This window comes from Aotus nancymaae, unplaced genomic scaffold (genome assembly GCF_030222135.1).
Source record: "Aotus nancymaae isolate 86718 unplaced genomic scaffold, 86718_ANA_hifiasm-v0.15.2.pri h1tg000036l, whole genome shotgun sequence".
Taxonomy (NCBI): domain Eukaryota; kingdom Metazoa; phylum Chordata; class Mammalia; order Primates; family Aotidae; genus Aotus; species Aotus nancymaae.
This window is the reverse complement of record NW_026988450.1, coordinates 43,052,377-43,070,157: the sequence shown is the minus strand read 5'-3', so window position 1 is coordinate 43,070,157 and position 17,781 is coordinate 43,052,377. Positions and strand designations below refer to the sequence as shown.

General features: G+C 43.6%; 1 protein-coding gene and 1 long non-coding RNA gene across 2 annotated transcripts; one reads left to right on the top strand and one right to left on the bottom strand.

Annotated features, from left to right (window-relative positions):
- Window positions 1–1,230: 1,230 nt before the first annotated feature.
- LOC135277927 (spermatogenesis-associated protein 31A7-like) lies at window positions 1,231–7,281 on the bottom strand. The gene is made up of 4 exons (XM_064384099.1): window positions 7,051–7,281; window positions 5,338–5,395; window positions 4,724–4,784; window positions 1,231–4,300 (listed from the first exon to the last, which is right to left on the bottom strand). Exons 1-4 carry the CDS (start codon window positions 7,279–7,281, stop codon window positions 1,231–1,233), a joined length of 3,420 nt encoding a protein of 1,139 aa, XP_064240169.1.
- A 3,090-nt stretch (window positions 7,282–10,371) lies between these two features.
- LOC135278030 (uncharacterized) lies at window positions 10,372–16,938 on the top strand. The gene is made up of 3 exons (XR_010345580.1): window positions 10,372–10,486; window positions 13,026–13,826; window positions 15,940–16,938. It is a non-coding gene; the product is annotated as an uncharacterized LOC135278030 (long non-coding RNA).
- The last annotated feature ends 843 nt before the right edge of the window (window positions 16,939–17,781 follow it).

The following is a 17,781-nucleotide window of genomic DNA, read 5'->3' as shown; positions in this document are numbered from 1 at the left end:
GTTAAGAAATTCATCTTCCGTTATTCACTTTGCCTTCTCACTAGTCTGGCCCTCTGTGTTGGAGGTAAATGCGTTTTTAGGTCTGTGGTCTGGGAGCTGGAGCAGGGACAGACCCTGGGGTGGGGCCAGGATGAGCCATAGGCCCCTCTATGCCTGTGGAAGGGGTTGGAATGTCAGAGGCTTCCAGGTCATGGCACTGCTTATGGAGCCCTCACACCACTTTACCTGCTTTTCAATTCTTTGTCTGCATCCCGCTGTAGTTCTACAGAGTCCCACCATCAGAAGCCTCTGCACACACAGGCATGCCCTGCCCCATTCACCCAGAGCTACTTCTCTGAAGCTGAGACACACATAGGTGAGACAGACAAAGGCAGGTGACCCAGCAGCAGGGTCATTCACTCATTTTGGGCAGGGGAGCTCACAGTCCTCAGCAGCCTCCGTGAAAGCCTCCCCCCACCCCCCACCTTTACATCCACAGTGCTGGAAGGTCTGTCCCCACCACTACTCCAGAGTGCAAGAAGGGAGGGGCAGCGGGATGGGGACTCTGCACCTTGTATAGGCTGAGCTAAGAGGGCCCATCTCCATCCCACCCTTTGCGAGGGAGAGAAGGGACTTCCCAAGGGCAGGCATTATCTACTCTCCACCAGGGTATCCAGGGTCAAGACTTCCCTGGCTTCTGAACTCAGGGCCCACACTCTCCCACCCGAGCTTCCACTATTTTGTGACACATAAAGCTACTTGAGTGTGGCAGTTCCTGGAGCCTGCATGGAGATATTCAGTCCTATGACATCTCTGCAAACCTTCTTCCTACAGCTGCATAAAGTTTGAGGTAGAGGTGAGTAGTAGAAAGATGGGTTGAACCATATCTCTGAGTGGGATCTTCGTAGGTTTTCTCATCTTGTTTTTAGAATCTGTTGTTGTTTGTGTAAAGACAGTATTATGGAAACGTAAGTTTCAGTGAAGGAACTCAGGATGAAGGTGGGCTTACAACACCACTCTCAGAATCCCTCCATGTCCCGTCACTTCTAGAAAAGAAACCCACACCAAGCACGACACAAATAAAACCCTTTTAAGGGGGAAAAAAAAGCGATATTTATTTATTGTGGAACATTAAATGTTCTGGGTTTAAGAACATGAAAGAAAATATTTTTTCTCCAGAGAGTGATTTCTTTTATTGGGGACTTGTTTTTATCTAGGAAATGCTGAAAAAAGAATTTGTGATTGACCAGATCAGATACCTTCCCCAAGAAGACAGTGCCTTGGACAGTGGTGATGGTGATGGTGTTGGTGGCTGAAGGCACCGGGTGTCTTCAGTCTGCCCTGAGGGGCACTGACTGGGGAGACAGCCTTCTTGGGGAGGAAGCATTGGGGATGTCGCTGGCCCCATTGCTCATTGTTGCTCCGGACACTTTTCAAGGGCTGTTCATCTCTGATATGCCTCTCTCTGTTGGGGTAACTCTGGCTCTTGAGAGTGGCTTGTTGACTGCTGGCTGCATAGCCCAGCATTCTGCTGTGTTCCGCGTGGAAGAGGTGCCTGTGGTTGCAGGGAAACCCACAGACTGGGGCTTGGAACTCCTGTTTGTGCTTATTTCCCTTCGAGGCGTGATGCTTACGGCAAAGTGTCATTTTTTCCTCCAGCATCTGTCCAACTGCTATCATGAGCCTCTCAGCTTCAGCACAGCTGCTGTACGCACGTGATTTGTTTTTCGCTGTTTTCTGGCTCTTGGCAGTGACTGGTGCTGGCTTGCTTTTGGTCATTGAAAAGACCCGCTTAAAAAATTGTTTGATGTCTCTTCCGAAGTTCCTTATTGAAGGAGGCTGTTTCTTTGACGGCAACAGCTGGAGGCCTTCATCCTGTCGGGTTTCTTCTGTTTTCCTGACTGGGGTAAGCTGGGGAGTCCTCAGTTCTTCAAGTCTTCCTTCACGTTTTTCTAAGTTGGGCTTCATTGGGTTCTCACTTTCGTGAGAAGCGGCAAACATCTGGCTCTGGCTCTTGCATGAGCCTTGATATTTCGGGTTCTTGGGCTCCTTGTGCCCCAGGTTGCTCCTTCGGGCTGCCATAAGGTCACATAGCTCCTGGGAAGCCTGCGTGTTCCCGGTTGGCATGCTCTGGAGACGGCCGTGGGGCACGTGAAAAGCCAAACTCTCTGTAGCAAGGGGAATGTCAGTAAAACCATCTGGAAGGAGCTCAATGGCGCCACAAACTTGAGACTGGGTCTCTGACTTGGTGGCCATTCTGGGCTCAAATTCACTTACAACCTCTCCCATAAGAGAGAGCTCTTCTGGATCATGGGAGACAGACATTCTATGGAGTTGAGAGCGTGTGTCTTGGAGGTTTGCCAGCATAAAGGTTCCCAAGGGGACTCTGGGTTGTGGCACTGCCTCCATGGTCTCTCCAGTCCTTGAAAATTGGGCTCCTAAGCTCCCACTCTGCTGGGCGCTGCCTGTGAGGCTGCATGTGAGGGGCTTAGAAGGCCACCTGCCCTCCTGTCCAGCTGGAGGAGGCTTCAAGGGCCCATGGGCATTCCAAGATGGGATCCCTTGTGGGGCCGTCTGGAACTGCGTAAATGTAGGTGAAGACACCAGAAGACGGTGTGGCGTCTGAACAGATGCGTTGGTCAGCACCTGCTTTCTCAGACCTGGTGGTGGTGACTCTCTCAGGAACACGGCTTTCTCAAGTTTTGAGCTAGGCTCAGATTCATAGGTGGCTGAGGAGGGACCAGCAAGCTGTGTAAGGGATAAGGATGAAACTTTTTCCAGCTTAAAGAGATTAATGGTCTTGAGGACCCTGACGGGTAGACTCCACTTGTGTTTGGCCCAAAACCTCACAATATGGTGTCCCAGCACCTGTTGAGTGCACGGATCGAGGAAGGAAAGCTCCTGGGATGTGTTCACACTGACTCTCCCACTTTTCAGGGGTGCTAGATTGCTGGTCTTCATGTGGGTGTTGGACACGGGAAAATCCTGGTTGACAGCAAGCCAGGATCGACGCACACAAATGGGGATAAAGCCCTCATTGATCTGGCGGAACTTCATGCCCACGTGGGCTTTCAGGATGTTTTGTATACGATTTCTCTCTTGGTGTCTTAAATCACTTTCAGTGTCTCTCCTCAAGGGCATCTTCAAGTCTCTTTCCGACTGCTCAGAGGCTGCCCCCAGAACCTTCCCTGGGAAGCTTTCCATGCACCTGGCTAGATTTTGCGGGGTCTGCCCCAGAGGTATGCACGGATTCCTCTCTAGCTGGAACATCACCTTCTGTATGTGCTTGCTGCTTTTGCCCGTGGACATGGAGGACTGCAAGGGTCTGAGTCTGGCCCTGGCCTTCCTTGTCCCTGGCAATTTCTCCTGAGGCTGCATCAGATCCGGAGACTCTTGGGTCGTTCTCAGGTTGCTCTGGTTTTGAATATGTGGCTCCAGTTTCCTCCGGAGTTCAGGACTGACTGGAAAGGTCTCAGGAACGATTGCTGTCAAGCCGTCCTTGGGAAGGTTAGGAGTGGAGATGCTTAAGACTTCCTGAGGTTTTTGGGCCCTAGAGGGTAAAGCCAACCCACCTTCTAGTTGTTGAGAAGACCATTCAGGGCGCTGTATCTCAGGTAAGGTGAGAGCTTGCACCTTATTCTGTGACACAGGGCAAGCTACTCCAGAATTATTAATCGGGGATGCAAGACTGTTTGTGGAGTCTCCCGAGGACGAGGTTTCTGATTGGTGGCAGGAAAGATGATCTTGCTGGATTGACGGGTCGAAGACGCACCAGGTTCTGGTAGTTCCGTCATACCGGATTGCAGACACAGAGACATGACTGCTTGAGCTGGCTGGGCCAGAAGTTGCCAAATCCTCACACGGAGATGCACTTTGATGAATGGTGCCCAGTGGAAGCGCCACTGAGTCACAATGAGATGGAGTCATTGTGGAGTCCCGCAGGGGAGGAGGAGCAATGAAGGCTTTTGGAGGAGGCAGAGAGCAGGCCAGAGGATCAGGGGTGTGTGGTGGGTTAGGGAAAAGTGCAAGTGGCTCGGGTGAGGGGTATTCCAGGGGAAGGGAAGGTTCTGGTGGTTGGGAGGCACCCAGAGGGGAGACTGAGGTGGCCATTGAGCCTGGTGATGGGGTGGAGACCAGAGGCGAAGGATGCTGGGTTTGAGGATCCGGGGAAGCTAATGGGGAAAGCACGGGAGCGGTGTCTTCCGTCGGCTCCTCAGGGGACTGGGAGGCTCCATCAGGTGCTCTTTTGCACTCCTCATCTGGGGAGTCTGGACCAGAGAGCTGACCAAAGTCACTTTTTTTAGGATGTGGCCCCAGGATGCTGCAGGAGACAGAAGGCACAAGCTGCAGGTAGGGCCATAGAGCAGAGTGGGCACGTGGGCCCCAGCCCCTCCACCGCCCCATACCCTGACTCCCCAATTCTCCTCCTATGCCCCTCCACTGCCCCACACCCTGACTCCCCAATTCTCCTCCTATGCCCCTCCACTACCCCACACCCTGACTCCCCAATTCTCCTCCTATGCCCCTCCACTGCTCCACACCCAGACTCCCCAGTTCTCCTCCTATGCCCCTCCATCACCCCACACCCAGACTCCCCAATTCTCTTCCTACCCCTTGCTCCAGGGTTTTACTCCTATCTGTCGCCCTGGTCTCCCCATCCCAGGTCAGCTCCAGGCTGCCGTTTGGCCCTGGGGTCGAATCCCAGCCCCAGTAGGAAGGATGCAGGGAAGGGGAAGTGCCTCACCGCTGCAGTTGTGAAAACAAGTCCGAAGTCCCCTCCAGGCCTGTCAGGCGGTCTCTAGAAGCTGGAAATCAGGAGACCGGGTTAGGGCAGTGAGATAGGGGCCTGAGATCTCACAGGAGGCTGAGTGGCTGTTTCTTTAGGGAAGACCATGGGGAGTCAGACCCTGGAAACCACATGTCTGTGTCCAAGGCCACATGGTCTGGATGGTGATAGCGAGGCACGGAGGGCAAGGCTTTGTTGTCCACAAAGGGCTTCTACACACAGACCTCCCACCCCCATAGTCCTCACAGCTGCCCTGTGGGTAGAAAGGACTGGGGTGGTCTCAAAGAGGAATCAGCCTTAGCAGAGTTGAACAGCTGTCCACAGCCCCCTCGACCCCTCCTGATTCAGACAGGCATTGGTCTCCTCCCCTACACTGTGCCCTGCTGGGGAACACCTAGTCCTTGGCCCACCATGGTTTCATGCCAGCACGGAATCTGAGAGGGACCCATTATGATTTCCTTCCTAGGGGCCCCCACCTCAGGCTTCTTCAATTGACTTCCTCAGACAGAGTCACTTCTCTCTGGGGACAGACAAGATCAAATGAACTCTAGTGTGCCCCAGCAGAGCCTTACCTTTCAGACTGTTGTTTTTCTTCCTGCCTTTGGGCCTCCCCCTCCACTGACCTAGAAGCTGGAAAATAAGTGGACACTGGAAGAAAAGATGACCCTGGGAGACAAGAAAGGGCGAGGGGCTGAGACTGGCTCTCGCTCTCCGCCCCCAGCCCAGCCGCAGTGCGCAGCGCTCACGAACTGCACAGCTCTCTGGTCTTGCTCAGGGAGCAGTGTGCTTCCTCCCACTCATGTTTAAATGGATGATAAACTGCTTTTCTTCTTAGAAAAACATGAAGAGGGGGCCAGACGTGGTGGCTCACGCCTGTAATCCAAGCGTTTGGGGAAGCCAGGAAGGGTGGATCACCTGAGATCAGAAGTTTGAGACCAGCCTCGCCAGCATAGTGAAACCCTGTCTCTACAAAAAATAAAAATTAGCCGGGCATGGTGGCGCGTACCTGTAATCTCAGCTACTCCAGAGGCTAAGGCAGGAGAATTACTTGAACCTGGGAGGCAGAGGCTGCAGTGAGCCCAGATCGCCATTGCACTCCAGCCAGGGTGACAAGAGTGAGACTCCGTCTCAAAAAACAAACAAACAATAAAACCCACCACAGAGAGGGATTTACTATATGTGGAAATATATATATATATACTATATATGTTTCATATATAAATTATAATATACATAATGTATAATATCTAATATAAGTAACGGTCGAGGTGCTCCTCTACTCGACGAACACCCAGGCTTAGGCCCGCGGGCACACCTGAGCTGTCAGGTAGGATTCTGCTTCCTAGGAGATCAGAGGAGACTCCAGGCCCAGGTGGGAGGCCCTTGGAGGCTCAGCACAGCCCCCAGATCACACAGATGAGGCCAGGCCTTCAGCCACCTGCCCCAGGAAGGGGCTTATTATCACCCTCCTGCAGAGACCTCCCCCATCTCCTGACTGGTCCTCGCCACTGAGTCCCGGGGTTTCGTTTTGCCCTGACTCCTCCTGTGCTCCTCTACAGACGGACTGAGAGCTTGGGATGGAAATCCCAGTCCCTACTGTAAGGCCGGTTGCTTTGCTGGGAGCTCGGACACTCCCCCACTTCCTCGTCGGGAGCTAGGACAGGCTTGGACATGCTCAGATATGCTCACGCATGTTCCCTTCTCGCAAAGCCTTCCCTTAGGGAGCCCAGTATGCAAACGGGGCCTTGTAACCTTAGCCTCTTGCTAACCAATAGCAGTCAAGTCTTATTGACCAATAGCAGTTAAATCTTAATAGCCAATAGCAGTTGAGTCTTAACACCCAATAGCAGCTGAGTAATTCCAGCCAATGACAAGCCAAGTCCTAGATAAAGGCTTGTGACTATACCCAATAGCAGTCCTGCTCTCCCACAACCAATCGAGGTATTTTACTCCCTATAAAACCCTATGTCTGAGAGGAGTCTGTGTGACTTCTCCGGCTCCTTCTGTTGGACCACAGAACCTTGCCCGGGAGCCTGAATAAACCCTTCATATTGGATCTTCTTGCGTTGGCCTCAGTTTCTTCCCTTTTAAATTCGGCAAGAACCTAACAAACCTCACACCTACCAACCCCTGACTGCTCTGCCTCTCCCTAGAAGGACCATGTTCTGGTCTCTCCTGACACTTCCCATTGCAGAAGTCTCTCCACTGGATTTGGAAAAGTAGAACTAATAATAGAAAGATAGGAGAGAATTGTGCTGTGTGGGTCCGGCCTGAGGGCTACTTACCATTCTCTTCTTCTCAGGTGATGGTGAGGGTGGATCACAAAGGAAGTAAGAGAGGTAGGGGCGTAATAGGAAAAATAACTCCACGGCAAATACCAAGGTGAGGAAGATATTCAACATCCCTGATGTGGAGCTGGGGGTGTTTATCCACAAATCACTAAGAAGTTTTAGAGGAAACGGAAGATTCTCAATTTGAATTGGTATGCTGCCTTCAAGCAACTGAGCTCTGGGCATTCCCTTGGAGACTAGGGACTGGGGCCCAGGCCTGTGTCACAGAGCTGTGGCCTTCACCTCACAAAGGGCCTCTGATGTGGGAGGGGCAGTTAAAGGAGGAGGCTGAAGCACAGCTCCTCCCCACCCCGCAATCCCGGGATCCCTCCACCCTCCCACCTTCCAGATCCCTCCTTCCCACTAAGTTTTGTCAGTGACAGAACTCAGCCAATTTTCTGTTCTTTCTCCCTGGAACACAGATATCATCTGGTTCCTTTTAGCTGTTGGAGACGGTGGTATGAGGTTATCTATTTTAAAATCCTTGAAAATCTGAAGTTGACTCTGAAACTTTGACTATGTACCAGGGATTTTATTCTCAGAATCTCATTCGTCCTCAACTCCAGCTTTCGCACATAATGTTTTTGTATTACTTCAATCCAGGGACAAAATGTAAATTTGTTTTACTGTTATTTAGTTTTGTAAATTTTGAATAGTAAGGTTTTTTTTTTTTAAATTATTTCCATTTCACTTTCAATCTAAGGAACCTACCCACATACAATTAAGATAATTTTTAAAATTTTTAAAAATTTTATTTATGTGTTTATTTTCTTTATAGTTCTGGGATACATGTGCAGGACAGGCAGTTTTCTTACACAGGTAAATGTGTACCATGGTAATTTGCTGCATCTATCATCCCATCACCTAGGTATTAAACTCAGCATGCATTAGCCATTTTTCCTGATGCTCTCCCTACCACCGGCCCTCCCCCAACAGGTGCCAGTGTGTGTTGTTCTCCTCCCTGTGTCCACATGGTCTCGTTGTTCAGCTCCCACTTAGAAGTGAGAACATGTAGTATTTGCTTTTCTGTCCCTGTGTTAGTTTGCTGAGGATAATGGCTTCCAGCTTCATCTACGTGTCTGAAAAAGACATGATCTGATTCATTTTCATGGCTGCATGGTATTCCATGGTGTATATATACCACATTTTCTTTATCCAGTCTAGCACTGATGAGCATTTGGGTTGATTCCATGTCTTTGCTGTTGTGAACAGTGCTGCAGTGAACATACACGTGCATGTATTTTTGTAATAGAGTGATTTATATTCCTTTGGATATATAATAATGATATAAATACCATTATATATAATATATAATATAATATATAATGTCATATATAATATATATTATGGCTGATTAATATATTCTAGCTAATGCATGTATAATATATAACACATATTATATGTTATATATTATACATGCATTAGCTAGAATGACATGTGTTATATATTATACATGCATTAGCTAGAATAACGTATATATTATGTATTGTCTATGCATTAGCTAGAATATATTAATCAGCTGTAATATATATTATATATTAATATATAACATAATATATAGTATGTAATATATATTACATATTTTATATATAACAATTATATATATATAAAATATAATGGTATAAATACCATTATACACAGTAATGGGATTGCTGGGTCAAACGGTATTTCTGGTTCTAAATCTTTGAGGAATTGCCACACTGTCTTTCACAGTGCTGAACTAATTTACATTCCCACCAATGGTGCAAAAGCATTCCTTGACTTTTTAATAATTACCATTCTGGCTGGTGTGAAATGGTATCTCATTGTGGTTTGGATTTGCATTTCTCTAATCATCAGCGACATTGAGCTTTTTGAAATATATTTGTTAGCTGCATGTATATCTTTGTGTGTGTGTGTGTGTGAGAGAGAGAGAGAGAGATGGAGTCTTGCTCTGTTGCCCAGGCCGAAGTGCAGTGGTGAGATCTTGGCATACTGCAACCTCTGCCTCCTGTGTTCAAGCAATTCTTCTGCCTCAGCCTCCTAAGTAGCTAGGATTACAAGTATCTGCCACCATGCCTAGCTATTTTTTGTTTTTTTGAGACTGAGTCTTGCTCTGTCACCAAGCTGGAGTGCAGTGGCACAATCTCAACTCACTGCACCCTCAGCCACCCAGGTTCAAGTGATTAATCTGCCTCAGCTTCCTGAGTAGCTGAGACTACAGGTGTGGGCCACCATACCCAGCTAATTTTTTGTATTTTAGTAAAGACACAGTTTCACCATGTTAACCAGGATGGTCTTGATCTGACCTCGTGATCTGCTCGCCATGGCCTCCCAAAGTGCTGGAATTACAGGCATAAGCCACCATGCTTAGCTTAATTTTTGTATTTTCAGTAGAGATGGGGTTTCACCATGTTGGCAAGGTTGGTCTTAAACTCCTGACCTTAAGTCGTCTGTCTACCTTGGCCTCCCAAAGTGCTGGAACTTCAGGCATGAGCCACTGCACCTGGCCTCTCTTTTGAGAAGTGTCTGTTCATGCCCTTTGCCACCTTTTAATGGTGTTCCTTTTTTCTTGTAAATTTGCTTAAGTTCCTTGTAGATTCTGGATTTTATTCCTTTGTCAGATAGATAGATGCAAAATTTTTCTCCCATTCTGTAGGTTGTCTGTTTGCTCTGATGATAGCTTCTTTTGCTATGCAGACGCTCCTTAGTTTAATTTGATTCCATTTATCAATTTTTGCTTTTGTTGCAATTGTTTTTGGTACTTTCATCATAAAATCTTTGCCCATGTGTATGTCCTGAATGGTATTGCCTAGATTTTCTTTTAGCATTTTTATAGTTTTGGGTTTTAATTTAAGTATAATTCATCTTGAGTTAATTTTTCTATAAAGTGTAAGGAAGGGGTCCTTCCTCAATTTTCTGCATATGACTAGCCATTTCTCCCAGCACCATTTATTAAATAGGGAAATAGGGAGTCCTTTCCCCATTGCTTATTTTTGTCAGGATTGTTAAAGATCAGATGGTTGTAAATGTGTGGGTTTTTTTCTGAGTTCTCTGTTAAGTTCCATTGGTCTGTGTGCCTGATTTTGTACCAATATTATGCTGTTTTGGTTAGGCTTGTAGTATAGTTTGAAGTAGGGTAACGTGATGCCTTTAGTTTTGTTCTTTTTGCTTAGGACTGTCCTGGTTATACAAGTTTTTTTTTTTTCTTTTGGTTTTGTATGACTTCTAAAATAGTTCTTTCTTTCTTTCTTTTTTTTTTTTTTGAGACGGAGTTTCACTCTTGTTACCCAGGCTGGAGTGCAATGGCGCGATCTCGGCTCACCGCAACCTCCGCCTCCTGGGTTCAGGCAATTCTCCTGCCTCAGCCTCCTGAGTAGCTGGGATTACAGGCACTCGCCTCCATGCCTAGGTAATTTTTTTGTATTTTTAGTAGAGACAGGATTTCACCATGTTGACCGGGATGGTCTCGATCTCTTGACCTCGTGATTCACCCGCCTCGGCCTCCCAAAGTGCTGGGATTACAGGCGTGAGCCACCGTGCCCGGCGTAAAATAGTTCTTTCTAATTCTGTGAATAATGTCAATGGCAGATTAATGGGAATAGCATTGAATATGTCCATTGCTTTGGGCAATATGGCCATTTTCATGATATTGATTATTCCTATCCATGAGCATGGCATGGTTTTCCATCTGTTTGTGTCCTTTCTGATTCCCTTTAGCAGTGGTTTGTAGCTCTCCTTGAAGAGGTCCTTCATGTCCATTGTAAAGTGTCTTCCTAGGTATTTTATTCTTTTTGTGGCAATTGTAAATGGGAGTTCATTCGTGATTTGGCTCTCTGCTTGTCTGTTGTTGTAGGAATGCTTGTGATTTTTGCACATTGATTTTGTATCCTGAGAGTTTGCTGAAGTTGCTTATCAGTTTAAGAAACTTTTGGGCCGAATTGATGGGGTTTTCTAGATATAGGATCATGTCATCTTTAAAGAAAGACAACTTGACTTTCTTTCTTGCTATTTGAATATCCTTTATTTCTTTCTTCTGCCTGATTTCCCTGGCCAGAACTTTCAATACTATGTTGAGTCAGAGTGATGAGAGAAGGCATCCTTGTCTTGTGCCAGTTTTCAAGGGGAATGCTTCCAGCTTTTGACCATTCGGTATGATATTGGCTGTGGGTTTGTCATAAATGGCTTATTATTTTGTGGTATGTTCCTTCAATAACTATTTTAATGAGAGTTTTTAACATGAAGGGCTGTTGAATTTTATCGAAGGCCTTTTCTGCATCTATTGAGATAATATATGTTTTTTGTCTTTAGTTCTGTTTATGTGATGAATTACATTTATTGGTTTGCATCTATTGAATCAGCCTTGCATGCTGGGGATTAAGCTGAGCTGATCATAGGTTTTTTGGATTCAGTTTGCCAGCATTTTATTGAGGATTTTTGCATCGATGTTCATGAGGGATATTGGCCTGAAGTTTTATTTCTCTCTTTTTTTTTTTTTTTTGATCTTTTACAGGTTTTGGTATCAGCATGATGTGGGCCTCATAAAGTGGGTTAGGGAGAAGTCCCTCTTTTTCAATTATTTGGAATAGTTTCAGAATAAAAAGTACCAGCTTTTCTTTGTACCTCTGGTAGAATTCAACTGTAAATCCTTTTTTTTTTTTTTTGGTTGGTAGGCTATTTACTACTGTCTCAATTTTAGAACTTGTAATTGGCCTATTCAGGGATGCAACTTCTTCCTGGTTCAGTCTTGGGAGGGTGAATGTGTCCAGGAATTTATCCATTTCTTCTAGATGTTCTAGCTCATTTGGATAGATGTGTTTATAGTATCCTCTGATGGTAGTTTGTATTTCTGTGGAGTCAGTGGTGGTATCCCCCTTATCATTTCTGATTGTGTTTATTTGAATCTTCTCTCTTGTTTTATTTATCAGTCTAACTTGTGGTCTATCTTACTGATTTTTTCAAAAAACCAGCCCTTTGATTTGTTGATTTTTAAAGGAGTTTTTCATGTGTCTGTCTCCTTCAGTTCTGTTCTGAGTTTGGTTATTTCTTGTCTTCTGCTAGCTCTGGGATTTGTATCAACAAGCATTGTATCAACATTTGACAGATGATCCCAGGCACCACTGTCTTAACTCGTGAAATTGACAAATTGTTGGCACAAACAACTTCTTCTGCACACTTCTCCTCTCCATACATACACTAAGAGACTTGGCCAAATTCCAACACGGCCTCTATCAGCTCAGAGCCATGTCCCTAGGATGCCCCAGCCCCCTCTAAAGCACCTGCCTGGGAACATTCAATTCTGCTAAAAGAATTTTCTATTTGTCCCAGCCAAAACTTGACTGTAGGCCCCTGACCTCCGATTTCTAAGAGCCTTAACTTTAGAAAACCTGCAACTATAAACCTTTTCTCTGCCCCTTTAAGATGTAAATTTCCTACAACACAGAAATGTCTTTCTCAAAGACCTGGGAGCCATTCCTTAGAACTACAATGATCAAGAAGGACACAGGATTGTCTCCTGGTCTCTGTCTCTGCATAGGAGCCTAACTTTGATAAGCAGCATTAGCAAACACAGATGGCCTCATCACATTGACCATCCTTTCCCCAAACATCCATTCATGCTTTTCCATTAGCACATTGCAACATTTGCAAAGCCTTTTGCTTCAGTGGGGTTGAGGCTTTGTAACATACTATGAATTGATATGTCTATTCATTGATTGGAAGACAAAAATTAATCACTGAATTTCATTGCCAGGCTGATTTTTAGGATTAAAAGTAACCTGTGGTTACAGGTGCAACGTCTTTACATTTCTAAGAAAAATAAGAGAGATTTGTCTTTGGTTCCTTCAGACCTCACTGATTAATAGAGAGAATTGATCAGGTTTGGATGATACAGCACAACTCAGTTTATTAAAGTTCCAGGCAAAGAAAGCAATGGTTATTTTTCGTTCCAGGAAGTGAATTATTCTTTGGGACCACAGAAGAGAAGATTTGAAGAAAAAACAGGGACATATCTAAGGTGACTGAGTGTGCTCCATCTCATTAAATTAAGCTATTTTTTTTTTTGTTCAAATGGCTTCCCCGCACAGTACATTTCATATCTAAAGTGCTATTCCCTCTCCCATCATTTTATTATGTACTGAATTTATGAGAACCTCTTTCTTGTCCTCCTTCTTACTAGTTAAGAACACAGACCGTCCTCTCTTTGCACAGCAGTGCAGGGCCATAAAAATCACTATGTATCCTGAAGATCTGTAAAGTGACCTAAATTATCCACGTGAAAAATGGATTGTTCTGTGTCATTTAACAATTTTGGCCAAAACATTAAAAATCTCTTACTGTTGGTAATAAATGTATAAGGAAATAAAGCATATTAAAATTAGTACTAATTTTTTCACTGTAATTTAAAACATTAAACAACAGCCAATTAAAGTGTTTTATTTATTTACAAAAGTGTATCAAGCCCAGTTTGAACAGCGCTTGCCTCCTTCTTGCCATTTAGCTTGTGATAAGGAGCCAGCAGGGTTTCTATGCCTTGGTGAATTGCTGTACTGTTGGAACAGCATCTAACATTTTATCCTCCGCACCATCAATGTCAAGCAATATCTACAATAGTTCCTTTAATATGAAATTTGTTGCTGTCTTAGCTGGCGTCACTTCCTCTGGGGCTTCTTCATCCTTTTCATCACAGCAATGCTCCTCATTTATGTCAAAACACTGAGTTGCGCCAAGTTCCTCTTGCTGCATTTCCTGTGGTGAGCAAATTCTCTTATTCCATTTACATTGTATTTGAATTCCACTTCCAGTGTTATCACGTTTTTTATTTCTTTGCTGTGCGTCAATGGTTGTTGACCAGCTTTTTTTTCTGATGATTTATTTTAATAAATGTCTCATGGATTTCTCACTGGGAGACAAGGAATCAACACAATTGCAGACTTTGCTAACTGCATGCAACCTAGCAGATGCACAGTGATCAGTCACTGACAGGCTTTGAAAGAAGTGAATTGTGTCCCCCCAAAAAGGTATGTTTGAAATTCAGATCCCCAGTATCTCAAAATAATATGGGCTTATTTGGAAATAGCATCTTTACCGAGGTTCTCAAGTTAAAATGAGGTCATTAGGGTGGGTCCTAATCCAATAGGCTAACTGGTATCTTAGAGTAAAGGAAAATTTGGATACAGCTCCAGACACATACAGAAAGAAGATGATGTGAAGACACAGAAAGAAGATGGAGTGACATATCTGTAGATCAAAGAACAGCAAGGATGGCTGGCAAACCCAAACAGGAAGGAGAGGGGAGGAAGGATTCTCCCCTAGAGACATCAAAGAGAGCATGAACCTGCCGACACGTTGATTTTTCACTTCTAGTCTCCGTGAATGTGAGCCAATACATCTCTGTTGTTTTAAGCAACCCGGTTTTTCGTACTTTGTTGTAGCATCCCCAGAAGATTAATGCAGTCACAGATCATGATGCTTGTCTGTTATTTGTCTGTTATTTACTTACACCGGAATTTGTGAAATTAAGAGCTAGGAACAAAGTGTATATTTTATGCAGTTACTCACAGTTAGCATATTGTGGTAACTGAAATTGTAACCATGTTGTTGGGAGACCAGTGCTATTTGACTAAATTATATTAACTAAATTTGTGCTTATTAAAATGTACAAAGCCAGAATTGTTTTTATTTAGTTCAGGTATTTAGAGGGAAAGACTGTTTGCCTCTTTTCAGAGCCTTAGAGCATGCCCTGTGCCAGCAGGCCCCTTCCCCAGCTACTTGTCGCCTCGTCTCATCTTACCAGCCACCTCTTGACGTAGATGACCAGCAAGGCCATCTTTGACTATCAAAATGAAGTAGCCCCTCTCTACTTTGACCACATTTACTTGCTTTAGTGTTTTTATAGCATTTTTTATTTACTAAAATAATATTTTCTCATTATTTGATTCTTTTCTTGATTCAGTACTTCTGAAAAATGCAAATTAAAATTCCAGTGAGAAACCAAGGTGATTAACATTAAAAAGTGTGATACTATTAAGTATTGTTGAGAGTTTAAATCTGCCAGAACCTTTCACTTCACATGGGAGCGTAAATTGGAGAACAGTTCATTTTAAGTGGGTAAAACCAACAGTGTATACATCTTTTGATACAGTAATTTAAATGTTGGGTTTATACCTTAGAGAAAATCTCTTATGTCCAGGAGACTCTACAAGAAAAGGACATCTACTTTTTGTAATAGAAAAAAATGGATAATAACCCCAATCTAATAAAATGGAATGCTTGTTATAGTATTATCCTGTGATGGAATAGTATAAATCAATGCACAGAAAGTACAGATGAACCTGTCATAAGTATGACTCTTACGTATTTGATATTGAACCAAAAAGCAATTTCAGAAACATAGATGTGATACGATTCCATTTGCTTGAATTGCAAAACCATAATGTTAAATATGTAAAACAATAATGTTAAATGTCCTTTACTAATGCATTTATGTTGGCAAAATTATAAAGATAAGAAATGGGACTAATTAATAGGACAGTGTTAAGGACTCCAAAAATATGGGTAGTTTTTAATTCTTAGGCAGGTGGTGTGTACATCAGTGTTCATTTTATTTCTTACACCATCTTCATGACTTACACATAATATTTTGCTAGTTTTAAAACATAGGATGTGGTAATAATCCAAACAGACCAAAGGAAAAAAATGAATTTTTTTTTTTAATAAAAGACAGATAATGAGTCCTGTCGGGTAGGAAGCATAACAAAGGAAATAGAAAAACTCTCATGAATATTTTATTCAATAAAACTATGTTTGTGCTCCATAACACTTCAACATTTTAATGTGATTTTTGATGTTTCCTTTTTGCAACAGTGATTCTCAGTTGCCTCCCTCCTATGTCTTTACAAGCTTAAATCAAGTGAAGGTACTTCTGACTTTTTCTAAAACTGAAAGACAACATGAAGCTCTGCTTATTCTTTGATATGTGCACGTATGTGGCACTTTTCCACGATGCAACAGCAGCGGGCCTCTAGCTAAGCTACAGCAGCAGCTCTGAGAGGCAGAGGACCCTGAAACAAGGCTCAAAGAAAGAATAATCCATAACTGACACCAGGCAAGCTGCTGCTGTAAGCAAAGAAAGGAGGCTCACAGGGGTGCAGACTCAGGCCAGCTCAAGCTATTGTGGGAGAACACTGAGCACATATGTGTCAGCTGGAAAGGGGCCTGCTCAGGAGACAAAACAGGCATGAGAGAAAACTGAAAAATTAATATACGTAACTATCCTTGTAGAAATGTATAAATGTTTCGATTATTTTGCTTATCTAGTTATAATAATGTTTTTCTAAAAATGTTTATGTAAACTATTGTGTACATTTTTGTTGTATCTCATAATCTTTATCTTACAAAGATTATTTGTATTTGAATTGTGTAGTTATTTGACATTCTCCACCATGCTTCATGAAGAAACTGACATTCAAAGAGACCGGTTAATTCCCTTTGGTCAGTGGCTGACCTGGGACAGAGTTCAGATTTTCTGATTCTCAGCCTTTGTTGTTTTCACTTCATTTTAATGTGAATCTAAATGTATATAGGATCTAAACAAATATGGCATGTAGTATATTATTTCTTGTTTTCTCTGCAATGGATGCCAGGTGAGATAACTGTATTTACAAAAGCCCATCCAGTGGCTCAGGTTGCATCTATAGTTGCTATTGAATCATTAATTCAATGTCAGGATGGTAAAAGGAGGAGCTTCCCCAAACTGAAGCAGAGTGGCATTTGTCCCAGGTTGTAGAGTATTCCCTGCCATAAATAAAGACATGCTGGTTCTTGTTATTTATGCAGGCACTGGTGGTCCCATTAGCTCTTACATTTTATAGTCTTAGAGCAAGAATCTAAAGAGCGATTTAGGATACAGTGTAAAGATACTAGTAAATTAAGACAGTTCTGCAAGATCTGTAGGACTTCTATTTTTCTTCCATTCATCATTTATGAAGTATTCTTGCTGGAAATAGTTTATGTTTCTTCTCTCTTGCTGAGGGATGACTACTCAGCCAGGATGCTAAAACGTGCCTTGATGAAGTATGTTGTGTTTCTGTATGTTCTTGTTTCTTTCCCTGAAATGTGAGAAAGTAGAAAAAGATATTAATCATAAACCAAGTATTCATCATAAACCTTAAAATAATCAGTAGTACCATTGATTAAAATTATTAGACCCCAAAAGAAACTTACTCCAAAGTTAGCACAATACTAATAGAGAATAATAGAAGCTTTGCCAGGAATCACTGAGGCATAGTTCCTCATATGGGAAATATGGGAAGTAAAACCACCTGAGGAGCCACTTGATGGTAACTCAGGCTGTTTCTAGAAGAGTAGGCCGTGACTACCAAACTTTGTCAATTAAGGACTATTTATAATGATCTTTGAGGACTCCTTAATTGACAAACTGCAACTGCCAATTTAGGGAAAGAATGTCAGTTCATGACTGCATATTACATGACAGAATCACAAAAACCATTTCATAAGTTATTTAAAAAAACAACAACTGATGCTGATGCAGGGCAGGCAAACTCCAAAGTGGGGCTTAGCCTGCGAGCGTTCCTGGCTTCACTCAGGAGAGAATTCAAGGGCAAGCCAGTGGCAAGGTGGAAGAAAACACCTTTATCAAAGCAACACTGTTACAGCTCCTGTGGTGTCATAGCTCAGTGCCTGCTC

Bases quoted from the DNA above. Each gene is read 5' to 3' on its own strand.
- LOC135277927 (XM_064384099.1), bottom strand. From the start codon at position 7,281: ATGCCCAGAGCTCAGTTGCTTGAAGGCAGCATACCAATTCAAATTGAG. The intron at 5,396-7,050 runs GTAAGTAGCCCT...CTTATTTTCCAG, and splicing joins CACCTGAGAAGAAGAGAATG to CTTCTAGGTCAGTGGAGGGG. The intron at 4,301-4,723 runs GTGAGGCACTTC...TGTCTCCTGCAG, and splicing joins TTGTTTTCACAACTGCAGCG to CATCCTGGGGCCACATCCTA.